Here is a 24,743-nt window from a genome sequence, read left to right on the forward strand (position 1 = left end):
TTCGGGTGGCACATTAGTACAAAATCACTTGCTTTTACATGTCACTTCGGAGGTATTCAGTCTTGACATGGCCTTGTCATATAAAACTCACTCAACCAGTGTCAGTTTTGTCATGCACAATTTTTTGTAGCTGTTACGTTTGCCTGATAATCTATTGACTGAATGCCTGTCTGGTTGTTCAGTGTATTAAGAACATGTATTCGATTTGGCTCTGCCCGTAGTGCCCAGGGTGTCCCACTGCCGGGTGTCTGGCGGGCAAAGGCGACCCGTCTTGTGCACCCAGCATGCGCCTATTATCTTTGGTGCTGTGCTGCCAGCCCTCCTCCTGCTGATCCTCTGAGCGTAGAGGCTAATGGAGATGTTACCACTGTACCCGTTTAAAAAGGGAAAAATCTAACGTGACCAACCTGTGAATATCTGATGCTGTATTGGCAGGTTTAACAGTAAGTCAAAGTAACATTATACATATCAGTGTCAATTTTGTTACCACCTTGATTTAAAATACAGTAATATTTTAGGAAATCCAAGAAAATGAAAACAGATGTAACATTTGATCATAATATTTAAAGAAGATGTATTGTGCTTGGGTGCTGCTATATAGCTATAATCTGCAATTACTTTTGTACTGAAACTTGTAATATTAATACTGTGACTCTAGCTCACAAATGCACATTTTACTTTAGAAATGGATTTAAAAAACAATTCAGAAAGTGATGTGAAAGTGAGAGTGGTTAAATGCAGTTTTATTTAAGCCCAAAGAAATCTGTACCCCTCTCTTCCCTCTCATTTACCTGTGATCCTCCTCCATTATCCCGCCTGGCTTCAGTACAGCGTGTTAATGTCCTCGGTGTAACATAAGAACTGCTGTCACTTGAGCTAGTCGAGCTGCTCACCTTGAAGAACTCCAAGTGAAATCCTCCGAGACAGAACCGCGAGTGAGGATCAGTCACACACCACTACAAAGACGCCAGGCGCTAAGACACAAAGAGGGAAGAAAGGCCCGTCCACTGAATGCACTCCTGTTTGATTGATTTCTGGAGCCAGCTCTGCCTCTGCTTCAGCCCTCTCCACTCACACTTTTCCCCCTGTGATTATACTCTGACAAGTTCGGGCCTCACAGGACTGATGTGTTGTGGAGTACTTTGGTTTATGGGGTTCACTGGTTGTTGTATAGGAAGGAAGTAGAAAGACGCTGAGATAATCATAACTGCAATTTGATTTAAAGGTGCACTATGTAACTTTTACGGTGAAGGATAAGCCGCTTACTTGTCTTCATGTTATTGCTCGTTGTTCCACAATATTGCCTTGAACTTACAGTAATCTATTTTAAAAATGAAATGGGTTGTTTTTCCATAGATCTGACCTGTAATTTAGCTGATGTCACAGTGGAGATTTGAGCTTTGCCAAAAAATGGAAATATTGATAGATCATGATCTAAACATTGGTCAAGCTTGATGAAAATGCAAAGGCATTTCAATCAACTGGTCTACAGCCAATCCCGTGGCAGTAAGAGCGCATGGTACTCTCGTCAGGGCCAGAGGCTCTTTATGTCTCCTCATGTGTCCTCATGTTTCACAGGTTTTGACTTAAATATGCACAATGCTAATATGCATTTAGGCTTGAACAAACGCCTTCTAAACTTTAAATGTGGATGTGGAGATCAATAAATATATACTTTGGAACATTTCACGTGAAGCAGTGACATCTCCAAATAGACAGAACAATCACAATAATATGTTAAATATTGATCAGAAATTACCCTGAAACTTTGATACAAAGTGTTTTTAGTTATATAGTGACACATATTGTACAGTTTCATATATGAAACAAATAGAGTAGGTTGATTAACTGAACTGCCAACACATGAAATATGGATGTGCAAGTATTGAAATGAGCAACTGGTGACTTGGAGTCCTTGGAGTCCGAATGTGAAGTTAAAATAAACTAAAGATTAAAGCTTAAAGATTTAGCTAAATCCACATTAAGTGTGGGTAATTTGTATTTTACCATACAATTAAATGTAATTCATACCCCACTGATGATTGAATTGTGAATATAACCTCTTTTCTATTGTCATTGGTGTGTTTGTTTGAGTATAGTGGCCATTTTGGAGCGCTCTTTGACTACTGAATGATCTGGAGTCACATTACACATTCCCCTTTTAAATGTCAGAGCTCTGGCGAAATGCAAACAGACTTTTAGCTAAAGGCCACTACCTCTCAGCCAACGCTTCCAAATGTTGAGTACAACTAAGGTGAACATGTGGTATTTGAAAAAGTTTGAAATTATTTATCATTTTGCAAAGTAGAATAATGACAACAATAGCTTCAATGGTAAAGGCATTGAGGAAGTGAATTTTTAACTTGTATTGATGCAGGTTTGGCAGGAGGTTGACGGTGACAAGGGTCGATGGTCCGTGTGAGCATCCTATCGATTTCTCCAGCAGTGAGAGAGGATGTTGCAAGCTTTATTTATAAGCAGCATTTTGTATGATCTATATGGCATTGATCTTAGACTGTGAGGAAAATAAGAAGAAAGTAGAGAAACCAATTATGTAAAATATAGGCCATGGCTCATTGTCTGCATATTGTAATGAATTACAGAGAAGGGGGCATAATTAGAAAAATGCTTGTTCAATACATTTATACATTTTATTTTGGTATGTTTGTCCATTTGTCAGAAATCTGTTAATGAGAAGCTGGTACGCCAATGATAATTCTAATAGCAACATTCAGAACTGTACCAATACAACCATATATCGCTTAATTGAGTTTATGACAAAGTACATGATATTAATCATATAGGAAATGTTGTGCTGGCCATTTGTGGTTGTTACTACTTTAGCATCATGGGTTCACCTCCTGGCCATGTCCACTGAATGTCTCTACCCTCGCTCTCCCGATTTCATGTCCTGTCCAGTAAAACCAGAAAAATGTACTACTATGATGATAATAATAATCATATGGGGTGTGATTATTTTGATTATTTTCTTGTATTGCATTCACATTATGAAAGCAAATAGAGTAAATAAAGCAGTAATTTTATCAATGTAAATTCTAAACCCTGTATTTATAAGATTTATTAAAACTACATAAAGTCAAATGTTTACAAGAGAAAATTAAATAACATTTTTGTGGTGGGTGTGAGGTGGTGCCATGGTGCCGTGGTGCTCAGCAGGAGGCACAGAGAGGACGAGGGGGGCAGACTGTTGATCCACTTGATCCTGGTCCCTTAAACACACAAACACATGCACTCTAGCCTGTGAGGCCAGACAGTCAAAATAAGGCTAATATCATGCTGCACATACAGACAGACCGACCACTGTAGTGTGTGAGGCATAGCCTCAGACTAAACTATTGATCTGCAGCAAAAAGGAACAGGGCTGCCACTGTGAGATCCAATAAAATATATGGACAATGTAGGAAGAAGCTGCTCTGGCAAAGGAATGAAGAAAAAAGAAAATATTTAAGTTACAAAAAATAAGCTTTTTTACATTTATTTTATTTTAATTTTATTTTATAATGGACACATTTAAAATGGAATCAGTTCCAGAGAACAGAATATGATTATATAATTTAATGACATGCAAGTTTCAAGGAACTGTATGTGAGATTTAGATTTTAAATTTCATAAACTCGACTATCTCTGTCCCCAGCTCGAGGCAGAAATCAAGCTTTTACTGAAAACAAAGATAACTAATGTTAATTTATTCTTACTTTCAAAAAACATGGGCAATTATGGCCAAATTGTGTATGTTATAATTTGGTGTTTTGGTTCTCAAGATAATTATCCAATCAGAAAGCAGAATGAGTCTCACGAGTCTCTTATGTGGGTTGCCAGTTTCAATCCTGAAAACCTGGTACCTGCAGCCATCAGCCATCAGTGCTTGTGTCCTTCTGCAGGTTCAGTTAAAGCACTAGCAACCCAGGTTCAGTTGTGACTGTAATACCTTTAAAAAAAAACAACAAAAAAATACTGTAAGAGTGCAGACTACATATAGTTCCTTTCCATGGATTTCAGAATGATGCCAAATTAGGAGTGTTTCCCACAACAAATATTGTATCTTCTGAGAATGAAAACATTCTCCAAAATATTGCAGTAACAAAGCTGAAACTCATGAACTCCTCCATGACAACTCCTGTGAGGCAACTAATTTCCTTGACCTAATGAATCTCATCTATTATCACAGTATCTGTATGTTCACTGTCCAGCATGCATGGCGCTGACAAAGATATACAGTAAACCTCAAAGATATACAGTGCTGTCGATCAAATGTATTCAGTCCAAGATGATGAGAGGGCTTCCAAATCTGTACTTCCCTCTCTACTTCCCTCTGTAATGTCCCTGCTGCCTTTGCTATATCCTTTTCTGCTAGACATATTCTGTATTAAAGTGTAAAAAGGAAAAAGACATACTCACCTGAATCCATTTTATTTTATGGTGTTTTCTGACTGAAGTGAGGAGATTTAGAATAACACACCTATATTGCAGAATGCAGAAGTTTCTGAAAATAAAACATGGCTATGACAGTCTGCCAGCACCTAGGAGTCCTTCCTGTTCTCTCCAGCGCTGATGAACAATAGGAGGCAATGAGAAAATCATACAGCACTCAATACACAGACGAACTGTTGATGGCTAAACTTAATTAAGGTAATTCTTTAAATGCAGTGATTGCCTTTTCAAAGCCAAGAGCACCTGGGATTCAGCTGCGGCAGCACAATGGGGCTGAATACAGATAGTGGAGCTACTTGGCCACGGTCAGACCTGGATCTGTGCCACACACAGGAGCTACTGGGAGAGATCAATGCTGATAAGGAGATCTGGCATACAGCCCTAAGGTGTACAGTGGACGATGGGTGCACAGGGTGTGGCTAAAGATATTGATTCTGTGTTAGTCTTGATAAGGGTGGGTGGTCTTCAGTCATTGTAATGTTGTAATTTAGAAGGTTATTCTATTTTATGTGTTGATTATGGACAAACAGGTACATTTCAAAGGTGGGTTGCAAAGAATGATGTTAATGAATGTTACATTTGAATAGGATATTACATTGTCAGTGGTGGTCAATTTGTTTGTTGGCTTGTTAGGTTAAAGTGACTGTATTGTCTAGGGGTGTAACGGTTTATGTATTCGTGCTGAACTGTTTCGGTATGGGACGTTCATTCCGCCACTACATGTGCAGCTATATGGAAGGCTCTTTAATATTTATGAGGGAACTCATCAATGATTGGGGTGGCAGTGTTTCCCGCAGCGCTTTATAGTTAGGGCAGCCGTCTTGACAAGAATTGCCCCCCGCCTTGAATACATCCCTCAGAACCATTTGAATCCTCGCAAAACTACAGTCGTGCCCCAGTCCTCACTTTCACCTTTCGCCAGCACGGGATCTCCACTTCCCTCCCCATACCCGCAACCTCTGTCCCTAGCGAAAGGGTATTTTCAACTGCTGGAGACATTGTAACTGCAGCAGATCTGCACTTACTGCAGGCAGTAGTTGTTTTTTCTGGCCAAAAATATGAAGAAAACTTCATTCTGGAACTATTAGTGTCGCACTTTACTTTTTGAAAAGTTTTGTTTACTGTTTACAAGGAATTTATTTTTGATAATATATATACATTTGTTGCTTATTTGAGAATATTTTATTTAACTTATCAGTATTACAAAGCAGCACTTTGCATTTATTTTATTTTCCAGTTTGTATAAACTTAAAACAAATTGTTGGTTTAATAAACACACAAATAAACCACAAGCAAATGGTTTTGCATTTTGTTCCCATACGGTACCGAAAATGAACCGAACTGTGACATAAAAAAACAAGGTATGTACCGAAACATGATTTTTTGTGTACCGTTGTACAGCCCTAGTATTGTCAAAGCAGCATTTAGGGTTATAATGAGACCACTGTGTGCTCTAATTAAATGTTTTATTGTCCAAAAATCAGGAAGGCCCTCTTAGAAAGGTAGTTGTTTTAAGTAAGGATGTCAGGGAAGTGAGAAATAACTTGAGACCTCAAATACTATACACTTACATATACTATAATGAGTGAAAAGAAATGTTAGGCCTATTTTGTAATATTATGTAATTAACACAGTTATGCTAATATCACCGTTTGCTTTTGACTTTCGTTTGAATATTTCCCCTCAGATCCCAAGAGTCTGTTTTGTATGACAGCTGTGTTTATTTATAGTTGACTCTTTTTTTTTTTGTGATAAGTTGAAAGCAGTGAGATGCTGACCCAGTGAAGTCACCAGATTTCAGCTTTTGTTCCCACCAGCCTGTGAAGTTATGATGTGCTGTTTTCTGACGTGCTTTGTTGTCTTAGGAAGCGTTACAGTTTTGATTGTGTTTGAAGAAATTCTCAAATGTTTGTACAGTAATGCCAGACAGAAGTGAGACGTTATTTCTGACATCTAGACGTATTGCGTTTTTTGACAGATCTCGAGTGATTGGCAGGATCAGTCGTCATTGGCAACTCGCTCTATTTATCAACGGCAACAGACACCTCCGGGGGCAGTGTGTCTCTGGGCTCTTCACAGACCGGTGGAGGGCAGAGACTGGCTGATCCCATGTGGCGATCCAGCATGTCGTCCTCCTGGCTCCTCATTTCCCTTTTGGCCCAGAGTCAAGATGGCGGCCGCGCGCACTGGCAATCTGCGAAGTCAATCTGACCAATTTAGTGGGTCACGGGACACTTCTGCTTCCTCGCCTTAGCATTTGTTGGGAGCATGCGGACGAGCTCACAGGAACAGAGCTGCATCCCGCTGGGTTTTAATCACTCGCTTCAAAAGGTCTCATGTTTCTCATCAGAAAACAGGAGAAAGTAGAACGTACCCTGCTCCTTGGTTTCACTTGGTTTCTTTATGTTTTAGACCTCATATCGCCCTCACCTTCAGTGTCCTAACAGCTTTGGCAGCCCATACTGAGCTTTGAAAAAGGACTGAGTCTGTCTTACATTTTATCAGCGGCAGACAGACTGAGCCGTGTAGACACTTTGGGCATTTTCCTGGTGATGGCAATCTGCTCCAGCCTCACCAGCACAATTTATTTTCAGCTTAATTTGATTCAAAAACACCCCTATAGTGCAGGAAGTGGACAGGTGTGCTGCAATCTCATCTGTATACACCAATATAGCCAGGACTGATGCTGGGACAATACTATCAGTTTTATTGAACAGAATTTCAGTATGATGTTAGCTGAAGTGAATTAGACTAAACAAAAGCTATTCTTTCAGAACGCTGCAGTTGTTCCTGCTGGTGTGGGGAGTAATGGATCTAATACCCATATGGATGTAAAATCTTAAAGGTGTATTACGTAACTTTTTTTGAAGGATGATGAGATGATCAGATGACCAGATGTATAATGTTCAGCAGGCAGCACAACCAAGCTTACAGTGGGGTGTTAGGCCCTGCTCACAGTAACAGTTTTTGTTGTTTTTTGAGAAATACCTTGTAACCTTGACCTTCATACCTGTATGAATAAATGTACTGTGGAATATTCTATGAAAAACAATAACATCTCTTCGGAAACGAGCCAGATTGTGGACTGTCCACTAGAAGAGTTTTCACCTTGCTCCTTTATAGGCTCAGTGCAGCTTGTTCCAGGTCTAGAGCATGCTGATGCAGGCCTCATATCAGCTCATATGTGCTCCCCACGTATCTTAGAATCACATTTCACCTGCTCCATCTCTACTCTGACTTTTATCAAACTAACACTTCAAGGAAATATTCAGACTAGTTGTATAGGTAGAACTTGTATCTGCTGCTGTCCTTTTTTGCTATCTTTAAAAAATGTGTATACATTTGTACATAATATTTTCCAAAAAAACACACACAAAAAAACATCTTTATGCCTGATTAAACTGAATAGAATTGACTGAGGGAAGGCATCCAGTGTAAAATCTATGCAACATTGTTATGTAAATCACTGCACACCTGAAAATTTCTTATCTGAGGAAACCTCAATAGCTAAAAAACTTATAATGCCAATACCTTTTTTTCTAGAGTGGTTTAAAGTATTCATATTCAAGTAGTCATGTTCAATCCTCTATTTAGGAGCTAGTAGGCACTTGACCTGCACTGGAGGATTTTTAGGTTGTCATTAAGCAATTTAAAGCTTTTTGATAACAGAGAACATAAGATCAGAGGTAACCTCATTTATTGAACATTATAAGCAAACCTCTTGATAGGGAGCAAAGTTTGAACGAGTAACTCTTTAATATCTTGTTTTAATGCAAATCCCACAACTTTTCTACTATAGAACTCTCCAGAGGATGCTGACATCGCCAACCATTTTTTCATCACCAAACCTGTTAACAGTCACGTCCCCTAGCAACAGTTGACTTTTTGTTCTATCAAAATTCAAAATGAAATAAAACAACTGACCCAGGGAGATAAAGCACATTTTTACAGTGCACTGGGACTCTACATCTTTGTAATTAAAGCTACTCAATATCTATCCAGGGAAGTAAAAGCTCTCCTCAGTCTGGTGGATAAACAGCTGCATGTGCTGTAGCAACAGCAGCAGCTTTTTAAGCTCGTTCCTCATTACAATAGTCCACACAGCATGTCTGTGTTTTATGCCACCACTGCTGTGAGATGGGAGTTTTCTCCTACTGCTGGCAGCATGGTCCAGATTGGCTTGTTATTTCAGTCCACAAGAACATATGGGGGCTAATTAGTCACTATTGTTATTCTCATATCAACTGGTAGCGATGAATATACTATACAGGATAAAAATGAATGATGAAATATGTTAAACTAGTCTACGCAAACATTTTATTTTCAATTTAAACTGAATGATAGCCCATGTCAAGAGAACAAAAATATTGAGGTCTTTCCTAAACTCGACAAAAAGGTCAACATAGAGTAGCTGTCAATTTGGTAACGGCTAATTGGGATCCAAATAAACAAACAAAATAAACAAACATTATTCATTGGTACCAACATTTTATGAAAACATAGGCTTAGAAACACCCACATATCTCAGCATAAGGTTTCCAACCAAAAATCATCTACCTAATGTATTGTTTAATGTCATTTTGCTCCATTTAGACTGTTCGATCTGGCAGGAGAACAGTGTTTGAAATAGACAAACAAAAACACAATTCACCCACAGTCTCAACATAGCAGATTGATACTGGCAGTAATATATATTGTTTATGTGACCTGGAGCTAGCCTTAGGTGTACTTCCTGCTTTCTCTGGGATTGTAGCGCTGACTTATAGGTCTCTTTAAAGCCATTTCCGCTTGACACGCTGCCCATCTTGTGTGGCATTATGGCAGTTTGAATGAAACTCCACCGGCCCTTGCTGTTACTCACATTGCATTTGGCTTACTTTTTGCTATACCAGAATGCCTGGAAGGATATTAAATGTTCACAAAATTGGTAATGCACCCTAACTCAAGCTCATTGTGTGTTTCTTTGAAACCTTTACAATAAGATCATAAATGTAAGATTTGCATTTCCTTTTCGCCTTTGTAGGCATTTTGTACTGAGGACGGGCTTAGTACTCATTTTGGTATCGACACTGTAAATGTCAATACTAATCAATGCTAATTACCACTTAAATTTTAAGGTTAGGCCAATATAGTATACAAGTTAGGACAATTTTTTCATCGGTTTGTGTCAAAATACCACTTACCACCACCAACATATTGTACAAGTCCATGTTGGTGGTAGAGGGTTGAGGGTTCTTGCTTAAAAAGTTGACAAATTTGCTTATTTGAATTTCATCTTAGTAGAATAACATTGTTTTTACAGTAATAACCTTTTGATTGACACATTAATAATTTAAATAATTAATGTAAGTAATGTAAAGTAACATAAATAATTTTTTATGTTTATTGAAATGTCTTCAAACATAGTTAAATTAGAAACAAGAAAGTATCCCAAAAGTACTCCGCTGAAAATATGTTGTAACGGCTCATCAAAAACTTCGATAGCAGGATGCTGATTCCACCTTCATTGGTTATCACAACTTGAAAGTGGAATGTATCCACTGATTTATATAGGAACCTATGTGTGTGCCAGATGTTATCAACAACATCAAATAAATAATAATTGTGATCATTTCACTGTAAACTGATTTATTGCTTGCCCTGAACTCAACCCTACTCCAGACGTATTGTTATGTAAAATACAAGAGTCTAAAGTCTAGACCAACAAGAATGTGAAAAATGTATGCAGTGGTTTGACAGTGATGATTGATATATGCGTTGTTGTAAGGTTACTGCAGTGTTAAATAGGACAAATTAATACAAGACGTTTTTACAGATCTAAACTAACTCTGCAGACTAAAACAGGATATGTTGTTGTTTGTGGAGGAAATTCTGATTATATGAAAAATTGCAGCCTTTGCAAATTGCTAATTGCACCCATTCAAATTGCAATTTTGATTTGATTGTGATTAATCTTGCAGTGTTGAATGATTTGATACAAAATAAAATACTTTCTCTTTGAATGTAACTTTTGCATAATGATTCTAGAGTGCATTATTGTTCGATGGATTTCCAAATCTTTTGTTCCTTTGTTGTACTTTGCCTCTATTATCCAACTCCTCTGTGCAGGGGGACCATGCAGCCATTGTGGTCTGCAGATAACACATAATATGCAGGGAATAGCAATAGCTGGATTATATGGATGGAGTAGAGAGCGTGTTTGGATACAATAGTGTTTTTTGAGACTATCTCTGGCATCTGGTCTTTGAAATCCTTTTTATAGACTTTCTTTTGTTCATCTTTTGTTCTTGTCATTTGCTATTTCTTGCTGTTTTTGGCTACAGTGATCCAGGTTACAAGGCCAGAGCAGTGCCCTTATCTAAAAATTCTTCCACAAATTGCCCCAAATTGCCCCAAATGTGCTCTTTGAGGTCAGGATGTACAAGGGGACATGATGATTGAAATCACACCGTATTACTTGGTGCAGTTCCTTTTCAGTCTGCTAAAAATGGCCAAAGTGTGATGGCCATTACCAAAAATGTACTCAGTTTAAGTGTTATCATTGGTACCTTTATCCAACTTAACATTTACTTGATTTAAATTATACCTCAGTGTGTGTAGCCTTGTCTTCTTTCTCAAAAGAGGCTAATGGCAAATGTTATCAAAATTATATATAATTTTCTTTATGCCCAGTTTGGGCTTTGAACATAAAAGCATTCACATTTATTTTTAAGTCTCTGTTAAAAAAAAAAAAAAAAATCTTATTTACAGTTTTGGTACGATATGCGGTCCGGCCGGCCGGTTTCAATTCGTGGAAATTGTCTGACCTTGCAGAATTAGAATTCATTCACTCGACGGTAGGTGGGTACTTTTTTATTTAACCAATCGCTGCTATTTGGTCGTGACATATGTAATGCGCCGCTAGCGGGGCTAACAGGTATATTAGGCTTTTCTCAAATCTTGCAGGAAGAAGGGCAATAATGTCTTTCCCCTTGATAAACTTCACCAAACATTCTCTTTGTTCCAGCTTTAAATCCTCAATCTCAGGAATTATTGCCAACACAGAATGTATGGCTTCGTCTACATCCATCTTGCCCGCTTTGTTTACTGTTGTGCTATACCACAAACAGGACCCAGACAGGCGCTTGAGTTTGATGTCATGTCTTCACAGCTCTTCGCTAATTGGCCTGTGCATGGTCTACAACTTCCAGGGTTCTTGCAAACCGTCTAGTGAATTCCGATTCCTGACCTAATCGCTGGAGAGATTATTAAATTGAGCGGAGGCACTAGGTGGTGCCAGCCTGACTACGACATAGGGACTTCACATACAGATTCAGTTATACATAGTTTTCTCTGAATGTTCTTTCTTAACGTGCTTTGGAAGTATTCCTTTTCTTGTTAGTAAAACAAAATTATTCACAAGGTAGCTTTGAACTATGCTATGAGGTTTATTTTATTTTATATAGTTTATAAAGCAAGGTACTGTAGACATGTCAAAAACAGAAGGCACCATGTTAGAAAACAATTCATAGAAATGGCCATACTGACAATAAGAAAACATTTTTATTTGCAACAGATGGATGTTCAAAGGTGCTTTATAAAGAGATTGTAATTTGGCAAGGTCATTTGTGTACTGTATCTTAAAAGAGTAGCTAAAGGCCTTTGTAGATAATCCAGCATTGTGTCAGTGCAGTGAAGCTGTAAACAACATTGTCCCTTATTTGGGATTATGTTATTTAGGATTATGCAAAGTATCTGGGGCTGTGAACAGGATATGACACTGCTGCAGTATTCACTCATCAGCCATTGCATTATGGCCACTCACAGGTGAGAGGTGAATGAAATTATGTAGACATAACTTCAGGTATGTTTCTGAGGAGGTAACAACATTCAGACATGGTTTAAAGCTCACAAGAGTCAACTTTGTCACCTGATGTCCCATGAAAATGTTATTGCTTTGCCTGGACAATTTGCCATGTGCCAGTATAGTATACATTTTTTAATTGAATTGTAGAGTCCCCTTCTTGTCTCCATGCAGCTGGCTACCTGATTAACCATTTTGTGTAATTTCCTGGTGAAATAACAACTTTTCCATAAGAGGTTTTAGATCCTACACCTAAAAATATATGGGCACCTTTGCTGGAGAATTTATCCTCGACTTTATCATGCGTATATTGGATAAAACTCGTCTCCAGCTCTGTGCTGTGATCTGGGTCTGGCTAAGTGGGCTTTCCTAACACCTCTCCGTGGCACATGCGTTTTGTCATTAGCGGTGATGAAGTGGCCGAACAGTGGCGTGACCTGCAGCACACGGCTTTTGATCGTCCAGTCAATGAGTCCACCCCTCGGTCACTAATTACACTGCCACAGCCCATCGACGCAGCAAAGGGAATCTATGGGAAAACACTAACTCCTCACTGGTGTTTCCTCACAGCATAGTCATGAGGTCAGTCAGATCATTCACATAGTGGTCAGTTTATATAGTATAGGGGAGGATGAGGCGTGTGAGAAGAAATGTGATAGCAGGTAGTCAGTGCAAGAAATTGATAGTCTTCTTAAAGATGTTGTTAAAGGGCCCATATTACACTGTTTTCTGATCTGTGCTATGATTTCCTTGTAACATACCAGGAGTTATATTTTGTTTCACTCACACAACAGAAAACAGTTCCACCTTGTGATGTCATGTTGCAATACAGGAAGTGCTCCACTGTGTTTTTAAACACCATTCACGTTCATTAGAATCATTTGTATCATTTCAGACCTGGAATTGCCATTCCCCTCTGAATAAAACAAAAAAGGTAGCTGTTAACTTGAAAACTACCACTTCATGACAACACAACACAATGTGGAACAGAGCTTTGGAGATATAGACAGATAATGATTGAATAATAACGAACAAATAATAAACAATCACTCAATGTGTGAATGAAACAAAACACAACTCTGGGCATGTTTTTTAGGAGATAACATTATAAAAATGGCTTAAAGCTGACAAGATTCCATTTTGTTTGCTGCATACTGCCTGTATCTATTTATAAAGCATTTTATTGTTTGTTAACCAGAAAGTGTGCATGTTAGTTGTTGTTAGCTTTACCGTCACTGCTCTGGTCTCTGAGAGTTGTGAAAAGCACTTATACACTCATTGCAGTGAATCATTAAAATGTCCAGAATGCGTAAGGAAGGGTTTAAAATTAAACCAGTTCTGTTTCTCATGTTTTCATAAAAAAAAAATAGGTACAGTGCCTTTAAATGCATTTTAGTTTCAACCATTTTGTGAAATAGTATTCAGCACTAGTTTCTTTCTCTGGGTCCTTGTAATTCTCCCTGTGTTTCTGATGCGGTCCTTCTCCTTTACAAGTGCTAATACGGTATACTGGTCCAAGAGGTCTTTTCAGGGTGTGAAACCTGTTTAGCCAAAAATGACTAAAATTCACCTCTGTTTCTCAGTTCATGAACAAAGCTTTTAAGGTGGATTACTAACTCTCTTGTAGTATTCAGGAGTTTAAAGATGGTTGTCCCCATTCCAAGTAAGTTGACTTTGATTTGATCTTTGTGTTAAAAAAAGCCTTTTGTAAAAATATAGTTCACGGACTTATGTCTCTGTCTGTCTACCCAGTCTATATAAACTCTTCAAATATTGCCCTGGATATTTCCATCTTTACACTATCTAGTCCCAGTTATATTTGACCCCGTAATGCTAAAGGGGAAGCTGGTCAGGAGCTGTGGACAATGGTAATGCGCTGAGAGACTGAACAGTCATCCTTAAGCAAACAAAAGGAAATTCAGTAAAAAGAAAAAAAAAAGAGGACCAGTGAACAAGACCTGCATACTTTCTAATCTGATTTTTTTGTAACTAAAAAAAACCAAACTGTTTTGACCGAGTAAAATGAAGAGCACATTTAACATTTCAGTCACAGCAGATCCCATCATCATCATTCTTCAAGCATCTCAGTTGTAAACTGATACTCTCTAAATTCAGTAGTTTTTGTTTTTTTTTGGGGGGGGGGTTTGCATAAGAAACACTATTGCTGGTGTGGGCCATGTTGCGTATTGTGGAGGTAATAATGGTTGATGAATGAGGAGCCTACTTTAGCAACAGAGGGTCCCATTAACATGTAGCGCTTGACTCCCTTTTGTAATCTGTCACACAGCACATAAACATACAGCACACGCACACACAGAGCTAATCAATGGCATGATTTAAACACATCTGCTCTGTGTCTGCAGGGAGAGAGGTTATGGATGCTTTGGGTTGTAGGAAAAGATAAAGTTAGGTTGTTATTTTTTATTATAATATCTGTCTGTATTTTTTATTTATTTTTTTTTATTTTTTTTAACAAATTAGCAGGGATCCTTCTTGTTATTAGTTTTTAAATGATTATGAAGAATAAATATAAATGTATAAAGCTAACACGTCAAATTAGGGACCCCATTAATAGCTAGCTCATAGTAAAATGCATAATAAGCACTTAATTACATCTTTCTTAGTATTTTAAGTGGATGTTATTATATTATTAGGAAATTATTTTATTGTATTAGTAGTAGTAGTAGTAGTAGTCAGAATTAATATTCAAACATTAACTATTTTCTCGCCATTGAAGTAGTGGGAATTATAATAGATGCTTTTGTACATACACTGAAATGTTGATAAGTATTAATAATTGTTTAATAAATACCAACTAATAGCTAAATAACAGCTAATTAGTATAAAAACTAATACTTAGTTTTAGCGATTAATATGTGGTCCTTAACCTAAAGTGTCACCTATAAATAAGTAAACATAGAAACCAACAAACAAAAATCACTGTAAAAAATACTTCATCTGAAGCAATGGAAATCCCCTCTTGTCATTTTTTAATATTTAGCTGATATTATTGGACAAGATAATCTTTTGCCTAACCACGTTCTCTGCATCTTGTATACTTCATCAGCTTAACTATATCACAGTATTCACAGTATTCAAATCTTATCAACTTTATAATTGAGAATATCAGCATCACTCACTCAGTCATCAACTCACCTTTTCTGTTCAGCTTCTCCAGTCCTGTTTAAGTCATGGAGGCCAGGATCACCTGTGAGCTTTAAGTCCTGTGATAAGTGGTGGTGGTCCAGAGGTGAGGGAAGATGAGGAGGAGAGAACCGGAGAGAGCTCTTATTCACTGCAGCCTCTTGATTCAAATGACCCGTGGAGCAAATAGACCGATCACTAAAACCCCAGGTCAATTTGAGCAAGAAGCACTTAACACAAGAGTGATATTCTTGTCCATATAGTTAAAGATAGTTGTGGAAAAGAACTCATGGACGCTGTCTGGAAGTTTACGATCTGTATGGGCAGGTTTGATTCATACATAGGAATGTACTGTCGCTTTTTCATCAAAATATCTAAAATGTGATCAACTGTCATTATTATTCAAATGATATCAGATAAAATATCAGTTCACCAAATAAACCTAATAATGTGATCAACTTTCCTTTAAGCATTTGTGTTAAGTAAAAAAGGAAATACAGTATATTATTTTGTGGCTCCCATGGATTGATTTTACAATGGCTTTACAATTTCGTGCACTGTTCATTCACTTAACACTCTGGTGGTGGTAAGATTATTACAGAAGCCACAACTGCCCTGGGGTTGACTGAGAGAAGCACGGCTGCCAGTCTGCGCCATCATCCCCTCAACATCCACGAACACTCACGAACACACACCACTTTTATACGAGGCAGTGTGGTGAGAGGTGTCTTGCTTAAAGACACAATGACAAGTTGCTTGTGCGACACTGTGACATCTGGTATCCACAGCTGTCTCCTATCCATGTACTAACCAGGCCCAACCCTGCTTTGCTTCTGAGATCAGAGAAGCTCAGGCTTTGAAAAGGAGGTGCATATGAAGCATAACCAAGGCCATCTCCAAGGTCTGATCTTTGACTGACATGAAGCCCATTCAAACCTAATAAGCAGTCCATACAATATCAGTATGAACAAAAGTTCTACCTGACTGTGAATATGTGTGCATATAGTGGTATGGAAAACATCTGCTCTGACTCATCTGCGTTGCATGTTTGAACACACATTATATACTTATTGAAGGTTATCTTTCATTATTACTGACTTACTATTTGGATGTTTTCAGAATTCTCATTTATTTCTCTGTAATGTGTTTGTTGTACAGTTGTGTCATTTTGCCCAAGGCCTCTGCATTCTTCAGCTAAATGCAATAATCACTTAGAATGGGAATGCTGCTTCTTTGTCAACTTTGGTGGTTGTTATTGAGAATTGAATTATAAACTCATATTTGAAATACAATTCAGTTTGTCTGTTACTGTAAATTGAATCATTGACTTTATATTCTAATATAGTTCTCTCTCTGTGTGTCTACAGCTCTGCAGAGGAAAAGTTCAGATGGAATAACCAAGGTAATTATCTCCCACACTTTGATAGTATTTTGGATTTTATTTTTTCAACACAATAAAGTCAAACACATGATTAACTTGAGCAACCAGATTCTATTTAAAACTACCTGAGAAGTAATTTATCTAAATTGTCTCTAAATAATTACAGTATTAATGACTTCATTGGCAAAAAAAAAAAAAGTGCTTGTCTTGGATTCAAAAGGCTACAGTAATCGAAGTAATTGTAATAATGTAATGTAGTAGCTTCTATTCTTCTGAAAATTGTATTTAGGCTTATGAATCCTCATCTTCATAGGTTAAGTCATGGTTCAAGTAAATTAGTAGTTGTAACTGATTGCACTAGATAGACACATAAAACAAGAACAAATAAATCATAATTAATACTTACATACTTACTTAAAATTGTTATAAAACTTTTCAGGAAGTGTCAATCTTCAATATTAATTCATGTTCAAATTATTATATAGCTTTTAGTAGTATCTGGGTTTCACATTGTTTTGACAACTCTAGTCCTTTTTAAGTATTTGCACATAATTATGAACATATATGAACCTGTTTGTAGACAGATGGCAAGTGTTTAGCATGTTGAGGAAACCAAGATCCAATGAGCGTGAACCTTTTGAACCATTTAAAAGTCAAATGAAGTCACCTCTTTGCTTCTGACAGTTTCTTTTGACAGTCCTTTAGTCCGCTCTATGAACACCAGCAGCCACAGCACCCATGCATGACGCTGTATTCTCCCTCCCTCCTCTTCCCTCTCTCTTCTGTGTCATTCATGTTGTGATGTGGCCCGGGTTGAGACTAGATTGATTATCCTGGAGCAAAGTTGGTGACCTCTGCCAACAATGAGGTGCCTAATACAAAAAGCTCATAGTGGAGTCTGGCTGGTGACAACTGTGCTTGCCCATCTGCTAAGGTCTCTTCAAAAAAAAGGGGGAAAAAAGAAAGACCAAATTCATTCTGTCACGAAAAGTGGAAAGTCCCATCAGGGATTTTGATCTACGAATCATTAAGAAACTATCACTCCAGCTCTGGACAGGTTTAAAATTGAGTTTGGGCTGGTGAGCGTGAGGGTCAGTAAATTCACCTCTGCGCCAGGGAAAGAGATGGAAATGTTTCAGCCATAGCATCAGTATCAGTCTCCACAAGTGTCGCTGGAGGTCAATAACTTATCCAGCTAAATCCACTTAGAAAGCACACACATTACCATTACCTCTACCACCACACGATTTATGCCACTCTATCTGGCTCATCTGAGTGTTTCTGTCTGGTAACTTGTGACTGGACAACAATTTCTAAATACAGCAACATGACATCAATTTTCCTTAGTTTCAAAACTTTCTGTACTAAAATTTGTACCCGATTTTCACCTTCAAAATATGAAGTAGATATTTAAAGGGACAGTCTGGAATTTTGGACATAGGACCTCATTTCCTAGTGAGCCAGGAGACGTGTGAAGATACTTTTTAATCTATTCCATCCAATCCTCGCATTGATTTATGTGATGCAAGGTTAGTTTTATTTCAAACATTATTCTATCAACACAGATTTGCTTCTGGTGCTTTGTGGAGTGACTAAGACTGTTTTTAGTGGCAGGCTAATTATGGCCATTGACATGCACTAGCCTAGCACCATCGACCTCTGCAAATACAAGGACTGGATGGAATATTTTAAAAAGTGTCTCCACATGTCTCCAACACTCTGGCTCACTAGGAAATGAGGTTCTATGTCCAAAATTATGGATTGGCCCTTTAAAGGTCCTATTGTATGCAAAATTGACTCTTATGAGCTTTAAGCCATGTTAAAATGTTGTTACCTCATCAAAAACATACCTGGAGTTTTGTTTTGTTTCATTCACACCTGTTTGAGTAATTCTTTATTTTGAGTGTCAAACGGCTCTGTTCCACCTTGTGATCTCGTGAAGCTGTAGTTTTCAAGTTAACATCTACCTTTGACCTTTAGTTTAGTAGAGACGGGTAATTTCAGGGCTGAAAGTGTCCAAATGATTCTAGTGAAGGTGTATGGAATTTAAAAACACAGTGGAGCAATGTGTATTGCCACATGACATCACAAAGTGGGACAGAGTGTTTTCAATTTGAGAGAAGAGCTAAGCCTAAATATGCAATATATGTTAAACATGTGTGAATGAAACAAAACATATGGCCTCTTTAAGTGTATCTGAAATACAGCTTTTTTTGGTACATTGTTAATATCGACATTGTTAATATACTCATGGATTCATTTCGGTACTTCCAGGTTGACAAGAAATAAGAATACTTATTATTATTATATCATTATTATAAGGTTCTAGCAATGGGTCATAATATTAATAGTCTGTTTTTATCTCTTGGATCGTGTTTTCTTTTTGTTTTGTGTCTAATTTCTTTGCATTAAAAATGTCATCTGTGCTTAAATGGTTTGAGAGTAAACCAGTGCTTTTGCATGTGTTTGCAGATGGCCAGAAGGACATAGAGGAGGAGCTCACGACTGGCCTGGAGCTGGTGGACTCTTGTATCCGGTCACTTCAGGAATCTGGAATCCTGGACTCACAGGACGCATGTACAGGAGACAGTAAGTTACTATACTCCACTTACGGTGTCGGCATTACTGTCAGTGGTCCTCAGTTTACATTTAGGAAATGCAGCTAATAACTACATTCATTTATAGAATCATAAGTACTCAACTAAATGCATGTTTTTCTGTCAGTCAGTATTTAAAATGGCATTAGCTTTTAATTGAAGCATTACTAAAAAGAGAATTCAGTCCAAATTGAGTTCTACTTTCACCTGAAGGCAATCCATAACATGAAATGGAGTGAAGAGAGGGGAGGGATCTCACAACATATGTTTCCTGCAACAAATCACATTCACCATAGTGTTTAATGATTTCATTGTGGCATTAATGTAGATTTTTATTATTGACAGCTCTGTTGAGTTTTTGCTGCCTCGCCTTACTAGCAGTATACACAATTTTACCCTAGACCTATGTGAAGTCTTAGACTCTCCTGGAGTTTCTGTGGTTGAGTGTGATCAGATTTCAGCAGGTCCCAGATGATACCTGTGTGTGCGGCTTGTGGACCCCATGGGACAGAGGAACTGTCAGAAACATGAGGGGTTTGATATTCTAATCCTCCCCGACTGCGGAGTCAGCTCGCCTGCTGTTTAAGTGCACACAGAGGAACTGGAGGCATGCACAACACCATGTATACAAGAAACATGGGGTGGCTGTATACGGACAAACCCAAACATATAATGAAAAGTTATATGGATGAATACTAGTTTTGACAATGTGTAACTTGCATGATTCTTAATAATTAGTTATGTATTAAAGTGCCATAAAGACAGAGCTAATGATATACCGTCAACTATTCGTGTGTTTTAGAGTGAAGAAACATTATAACCGTTGCCACGGCAATTAACAAATCTACTCAAAATGGCGCCTATGAACTGGAAGCTGTGAATTTCTCACATTGAACTTTTTGGTGCGTTCACATACATTACAAGGACTTGGTGCCATAGAAATTCACCTCACACAAAACGTCTCTATTATTCTCAAAAGTTACATAGCTCTCCTTTAGATCAAAAGCAATAAAATAAAATGTGTGTCATGTTCAAAAGTCAAGGACTCTTTTATTGAAGTGATGACTGAATTTGTCTTCAGTGATAATGAATCAAAAATATATCTGTTGTCAGTGTTGTGGCCAAGAAAGCACAAGCCTTTCAGTTGGATATCTAAAAATAGACATTCATGAAATATTTAAAGGTGTCAATAGAAATGCTGGTCACGACGCAGAACAAAAGCCAAATGCCTTTTAGACCGGTACAAGTTAGACGAGCACTTTGAGCTTATTTGCATTATATTATAACAGTAACACCATGTAGTTAGAGTTTATAGGTACACATGACTGTAAATAAACACAAAAAGAAACTAACAGCTTCCATATTTTTCAATGTAGCTCATAAAAATGCAGTCACTGGCCTTCGTGGTTGCTATAGCATATTTATGAGACCTCTTCCTTGCTAAAACCCCATGTGAAATGCTCTTAAAGTGGGTTGCCAGATATTCTGAAAACTGTCCCCCTTATTTGTGCTCAAACATGAGAGCTGAGAAGTGAAAGTGCTACTATTGCATGCTGCGTGTACACTTACCTTATCTGTTCTGACCTAGTAAACCTATCACCACACTTAGCTTAATATCACTGTTAAATAATGCAACATGACCAGTTACAGCCCCCCAACAGCGATTTATTTTGACATACTTTGTTTTGAGCTACAGTCTTAAAATCTTTCTCATGTTGCATTCACTGACCACTGACGTTCTTTGATTCATCTTCAGAAGCCTCATACATTTTAGTTTTTATTTATTAATTTGAAAGTCAGATACTTAATGGCAAGCAGTCATATAAGTGAGATGGGAGGGATTGTGTTTGTAGATAGATGACAGCTTTAGAAGTCCTTTGAGACACCAACACAATTTGTAACTCTATCTAGCGCCGATACACTGCAGTGATGTTATTTTTCTCTGCACAAAGTTGATGGGAGGCACAGCAGCCCTTTTAAATAAGACATGAGGGTACAGCGCTCGAAATAGTCTGATGTTTTCGCTGCTGATGGCACAAAATGTTAGCAAGGACACTGGGTTTTCAACAACAAACAAGTTCATATGTTGAGATCATTTTTACTTCATCAAACCTAAAAACGAGTGATCTGTCTGTGTATTGTTTTCTCGTGTCTGGTTTCTTGCTTCCCTATATGACTGAAATGATTAGCATCCTAAGCAGTTAAGAATTTTCTCGATTTAAAGGTGCATAATGTAACTTTCTGTGTGGGAGTTCACCACATGATTGCCTCAATTCCCGGCAAAGTATTTTACATCTCCATGGAAACAGTAGACGAACCCCTCACCAAAAGGTACTTAGTGCACATTTAAATAAAGGACCCTCTCTCAGTATTGGGTAAATTGTCTGATCACAGTACCATAGAACAGACCAAAAACCCAATTATTACTGAATATTATTAGTTACATTTCTCCGTTGTGGTGGTCTTTTGCAAAGGAGGCTATTTTTTCCACACCAGTTAATTTTCTTGCTGAAAACGGCACCATTGTTTAATATTTAATTATGCGCAGCATTTTGGAAACAGTTTTTGTGTGTGAAATATATAAACTGGATTGGATTGTCTTTTCAACTTCTGAAATGTCTGTGGTCTCTTTTTTCAATTTAACAGATTTGGGATAGAAAAGGAAGGAATACGTCAGTGAAATAGATACTGGAACAGACAGACCCGGAGAGAGTAGGCTATGAAAGAAAGGCAGTGAAGAAATGTTTGGAAATTGAGGCCAAGAACACAGTGAGACATAAGGGTCAGGGAGCATTAGAGAAGACTGGAATAACATAGCGGCTAAAAAGCAAATGGCTGTCTCTTAAAAACAAGGCCAAAGCATTGCATATTCGGCCTCCTTTCAAGCCCCTTATCCATCTCTCTGGGGCTATTAAAGAATCAAGGTTTTTGTATTGTTGCTTTCATTGTCAATAAAAAAAGTCATGTGAAAGATGAAATGAGTAACAAAAAGTATAGTCATCCTCTAAGACAGGGTATCATTTAAAGTAGGTCTGTGCAATTAATCACATTTTAATCAAGATTCAGTCACTTATAATTGTCAGTGAAGCATGCAGTTTGGAGCAGAGTTCAGACTGTAGGGAGTAATTTTGTTGAAATGACAAAGTGAAGACCTCTAGGCTTTTGTTTTTGTTCGGGAATGGGCAAAACCAAATTGAATTGAAAATCGTGGTAGATTGTTTATTAGGAAATAAAATCCAGACTAAGATTCAGATTCACTCAGTTGTAATGTAAGGCTTGAGTTTGTTTTTAATTTGGCAACTAAATATCAGAACTGAAGAAATGTCTGTGATATAATTTGGTAGATTGCATTTGTATTAGGCAGATGGCATTTTAATTGCCCCTCCGAATTTGAAGGAAAATATTGAGATTGAAACGAAATTGACTTTACTTTTGAGAACACAATTTTGGTTTCTGCTGTGGAAAAAAAGACAAAAACAAAAGAACATCGAGAGGCAGGGTGACTTCGTGACTGTTTTTTGAGGCTCGTGTTTCTCGTCTCTGTGCATCTCTAGGACAAGGTCTTCTGTCACAAAGTGCTCTGCAGCTCAACAACCAGGACCCATATGCAGCCGCGGGTTACCATAGCAACCAAGGCCTGGCGCTGGGAGAATCAGTCACTGGCCGCTACAATCAGGTACTCACACAAACACAGGTGAAAAATGTGCCTTTTTATGCACTTTGCAAACATATAATAATATTCATATTGTCATAAGCTTGTTTTTACCATTTTCATTATATCAGATTTGTTTGTTTTGGTTGATAAAAGAATAACCTCTCGGTCTCTGAAACATCTGAAATAATTATTCAATGGTCATTCAACTGATAACATAGTTTTTTGAGTTTCTTTTTCAAATTTGTAACAATTAAACAGACCTCACTAAAACTAAAAGGTTACTCCAATGGGTCAGCATTTTCAATGTCGGACAAAAATGACTGAGGTAACAAAATAAACACAACGCTTTTTTCATATTTACAGCTATGCTGTGTAATTATTTCTTTGATACACAAAAAAAGTTCTGTTCCTCTAAGTTCTGTTAGTTGCTGTAGGCATGTAACATTCACTAAATAGACTTTGGGGTAATTATTAGGAAAAGTACAAAAACTCTTGAAGAAGTAGTCCTGAAAGTTAAAATATTGAGTTTGAAAAAGACTTACACTTTTTGGCACTGATTGAATACATTCTGTGGTCTGATAATATGTCAAATAATATCTCATCAGCTTTTGTATAATACTGTCACTTGCTTTCAATCCTCAATACACTCTATTTTACGTTAAGAAATAGAACATGGCAGACAGACATCGCCAATTTAACTTTGCACTTAACAAAAGGCTGTCAACCTATCTGTGTCCAAATTCACCTCATGTTTCAAGTTTAGCATGTAAGGGACCATTACATTCTATTACAATGAGCTCATCTGAAGGGGTAAAAGCGTTGCCTCTTGTCCACAGTGTCAGAGTTAAAAAGTGCCCCTCTCACAGACACATTTCAGGATCATTTAGCGTTCATATTTCACAGCCTTGCTTTTATGACGACTCAGATAACTCCTCATTCTTGATCTGGACTCAGGGCTCTCTGGTTTCTTGCTCCATGGAAGCATTGTTCTTCTGTCTCACTGAAAGTACATGAATGGAGATTAATATTTTAAAGGAGTGACACTGGACTTTTCACAATTATAGGAAGCATTTTGTGGGATTTCTTACATTACTTGACAGTGTTCTTACTCAAACATGAAGTAAATATGTTCAAAGCAAATATTGATTTTACTGATTACAATGAATCATGTTCACTATTAATATTTTGGTTTAGAAGTTTGATAGAATTCCTCATACTTTGTTGTCAGAACCTTGATTTTGCTCTTAACCCAAATGGGCTTTCTATTGCCAGATGTTTCCTCAGTTTTGATAGTTAAAGATGCACTATGGAACTTTCTCGTGGAGGGTCTACCATCGGTTTATCTACATGAGGTTTTTCAACGTTTTTTCAAGGCACCTATTGTAAGGTCCACACATTTGTGAAGCCATAGTTGACGCTTTGTGCACCTTATTCCACCTTTTAAAATGCCTCAAAAATGAAAGAATCCATGGAGAGTGATCCAAGTGCAGTTAAAAACTCTTTACTGTGTATTCACATAATTGGGACATACAAATACATACAAAAAGGGGAATTTTTTAACATACAGGTGACAGGAGGTCAAAAAACAGTTTGGCTCCACTCCACTCCCATGTTGCACCTGCACTCGCCTTAAATAAGGAGCCATAGACCACAAAATAATACAAAAAATAA

General features: G+C 37.6%; 1 protein-coding gene across 1 annotated transcript in view; it reads left to right on the forward strand.

Annotated features, from left to right (window-relative positions):
* The window catches only part of ctnnd2b (catenin (cadherin-associated protein), delta 2b), a 103,019-nt gene that overhangs the window by 27,364 nt on the left and 50,912 nt on the right, over nt 1-24,743 (forward strand). The window contains exons 3-5 of the mRNA XM_055151714.1: nt 16,807-16,841; nt 19,293-19,409; nt 22,972-23,093. Coding sequence (XP_055007689.1) covers nt 16,807-16,841; nt 19,293-19,409; nt 22,972-23,093 — 274 coding nt within the window. The remainder of the gene's footprint in view (nt 1-16,806; nt 16,842-19,292; nt 19,410-22,971; nt 23,094-24,743) is intronic.

Source organism: Boleophthalmus pectinirostris, unplaced genomic scaffold (assembly GCF_026225935.1).
Source record: "Boleophthalmus pectinirostris isolate CB_2022bp ecotype Guang Dong unplaced genomic scaffold, ASM2622593v1 HiC_scaffold_16, whole genome shotgun sequence".
NCBI lineage: Eukaryota > Metazoa > Chordata > Actinopteri > Gobiiformes > Gobiidae > Boleophthalmus > Boleophthalmus pectinirostris.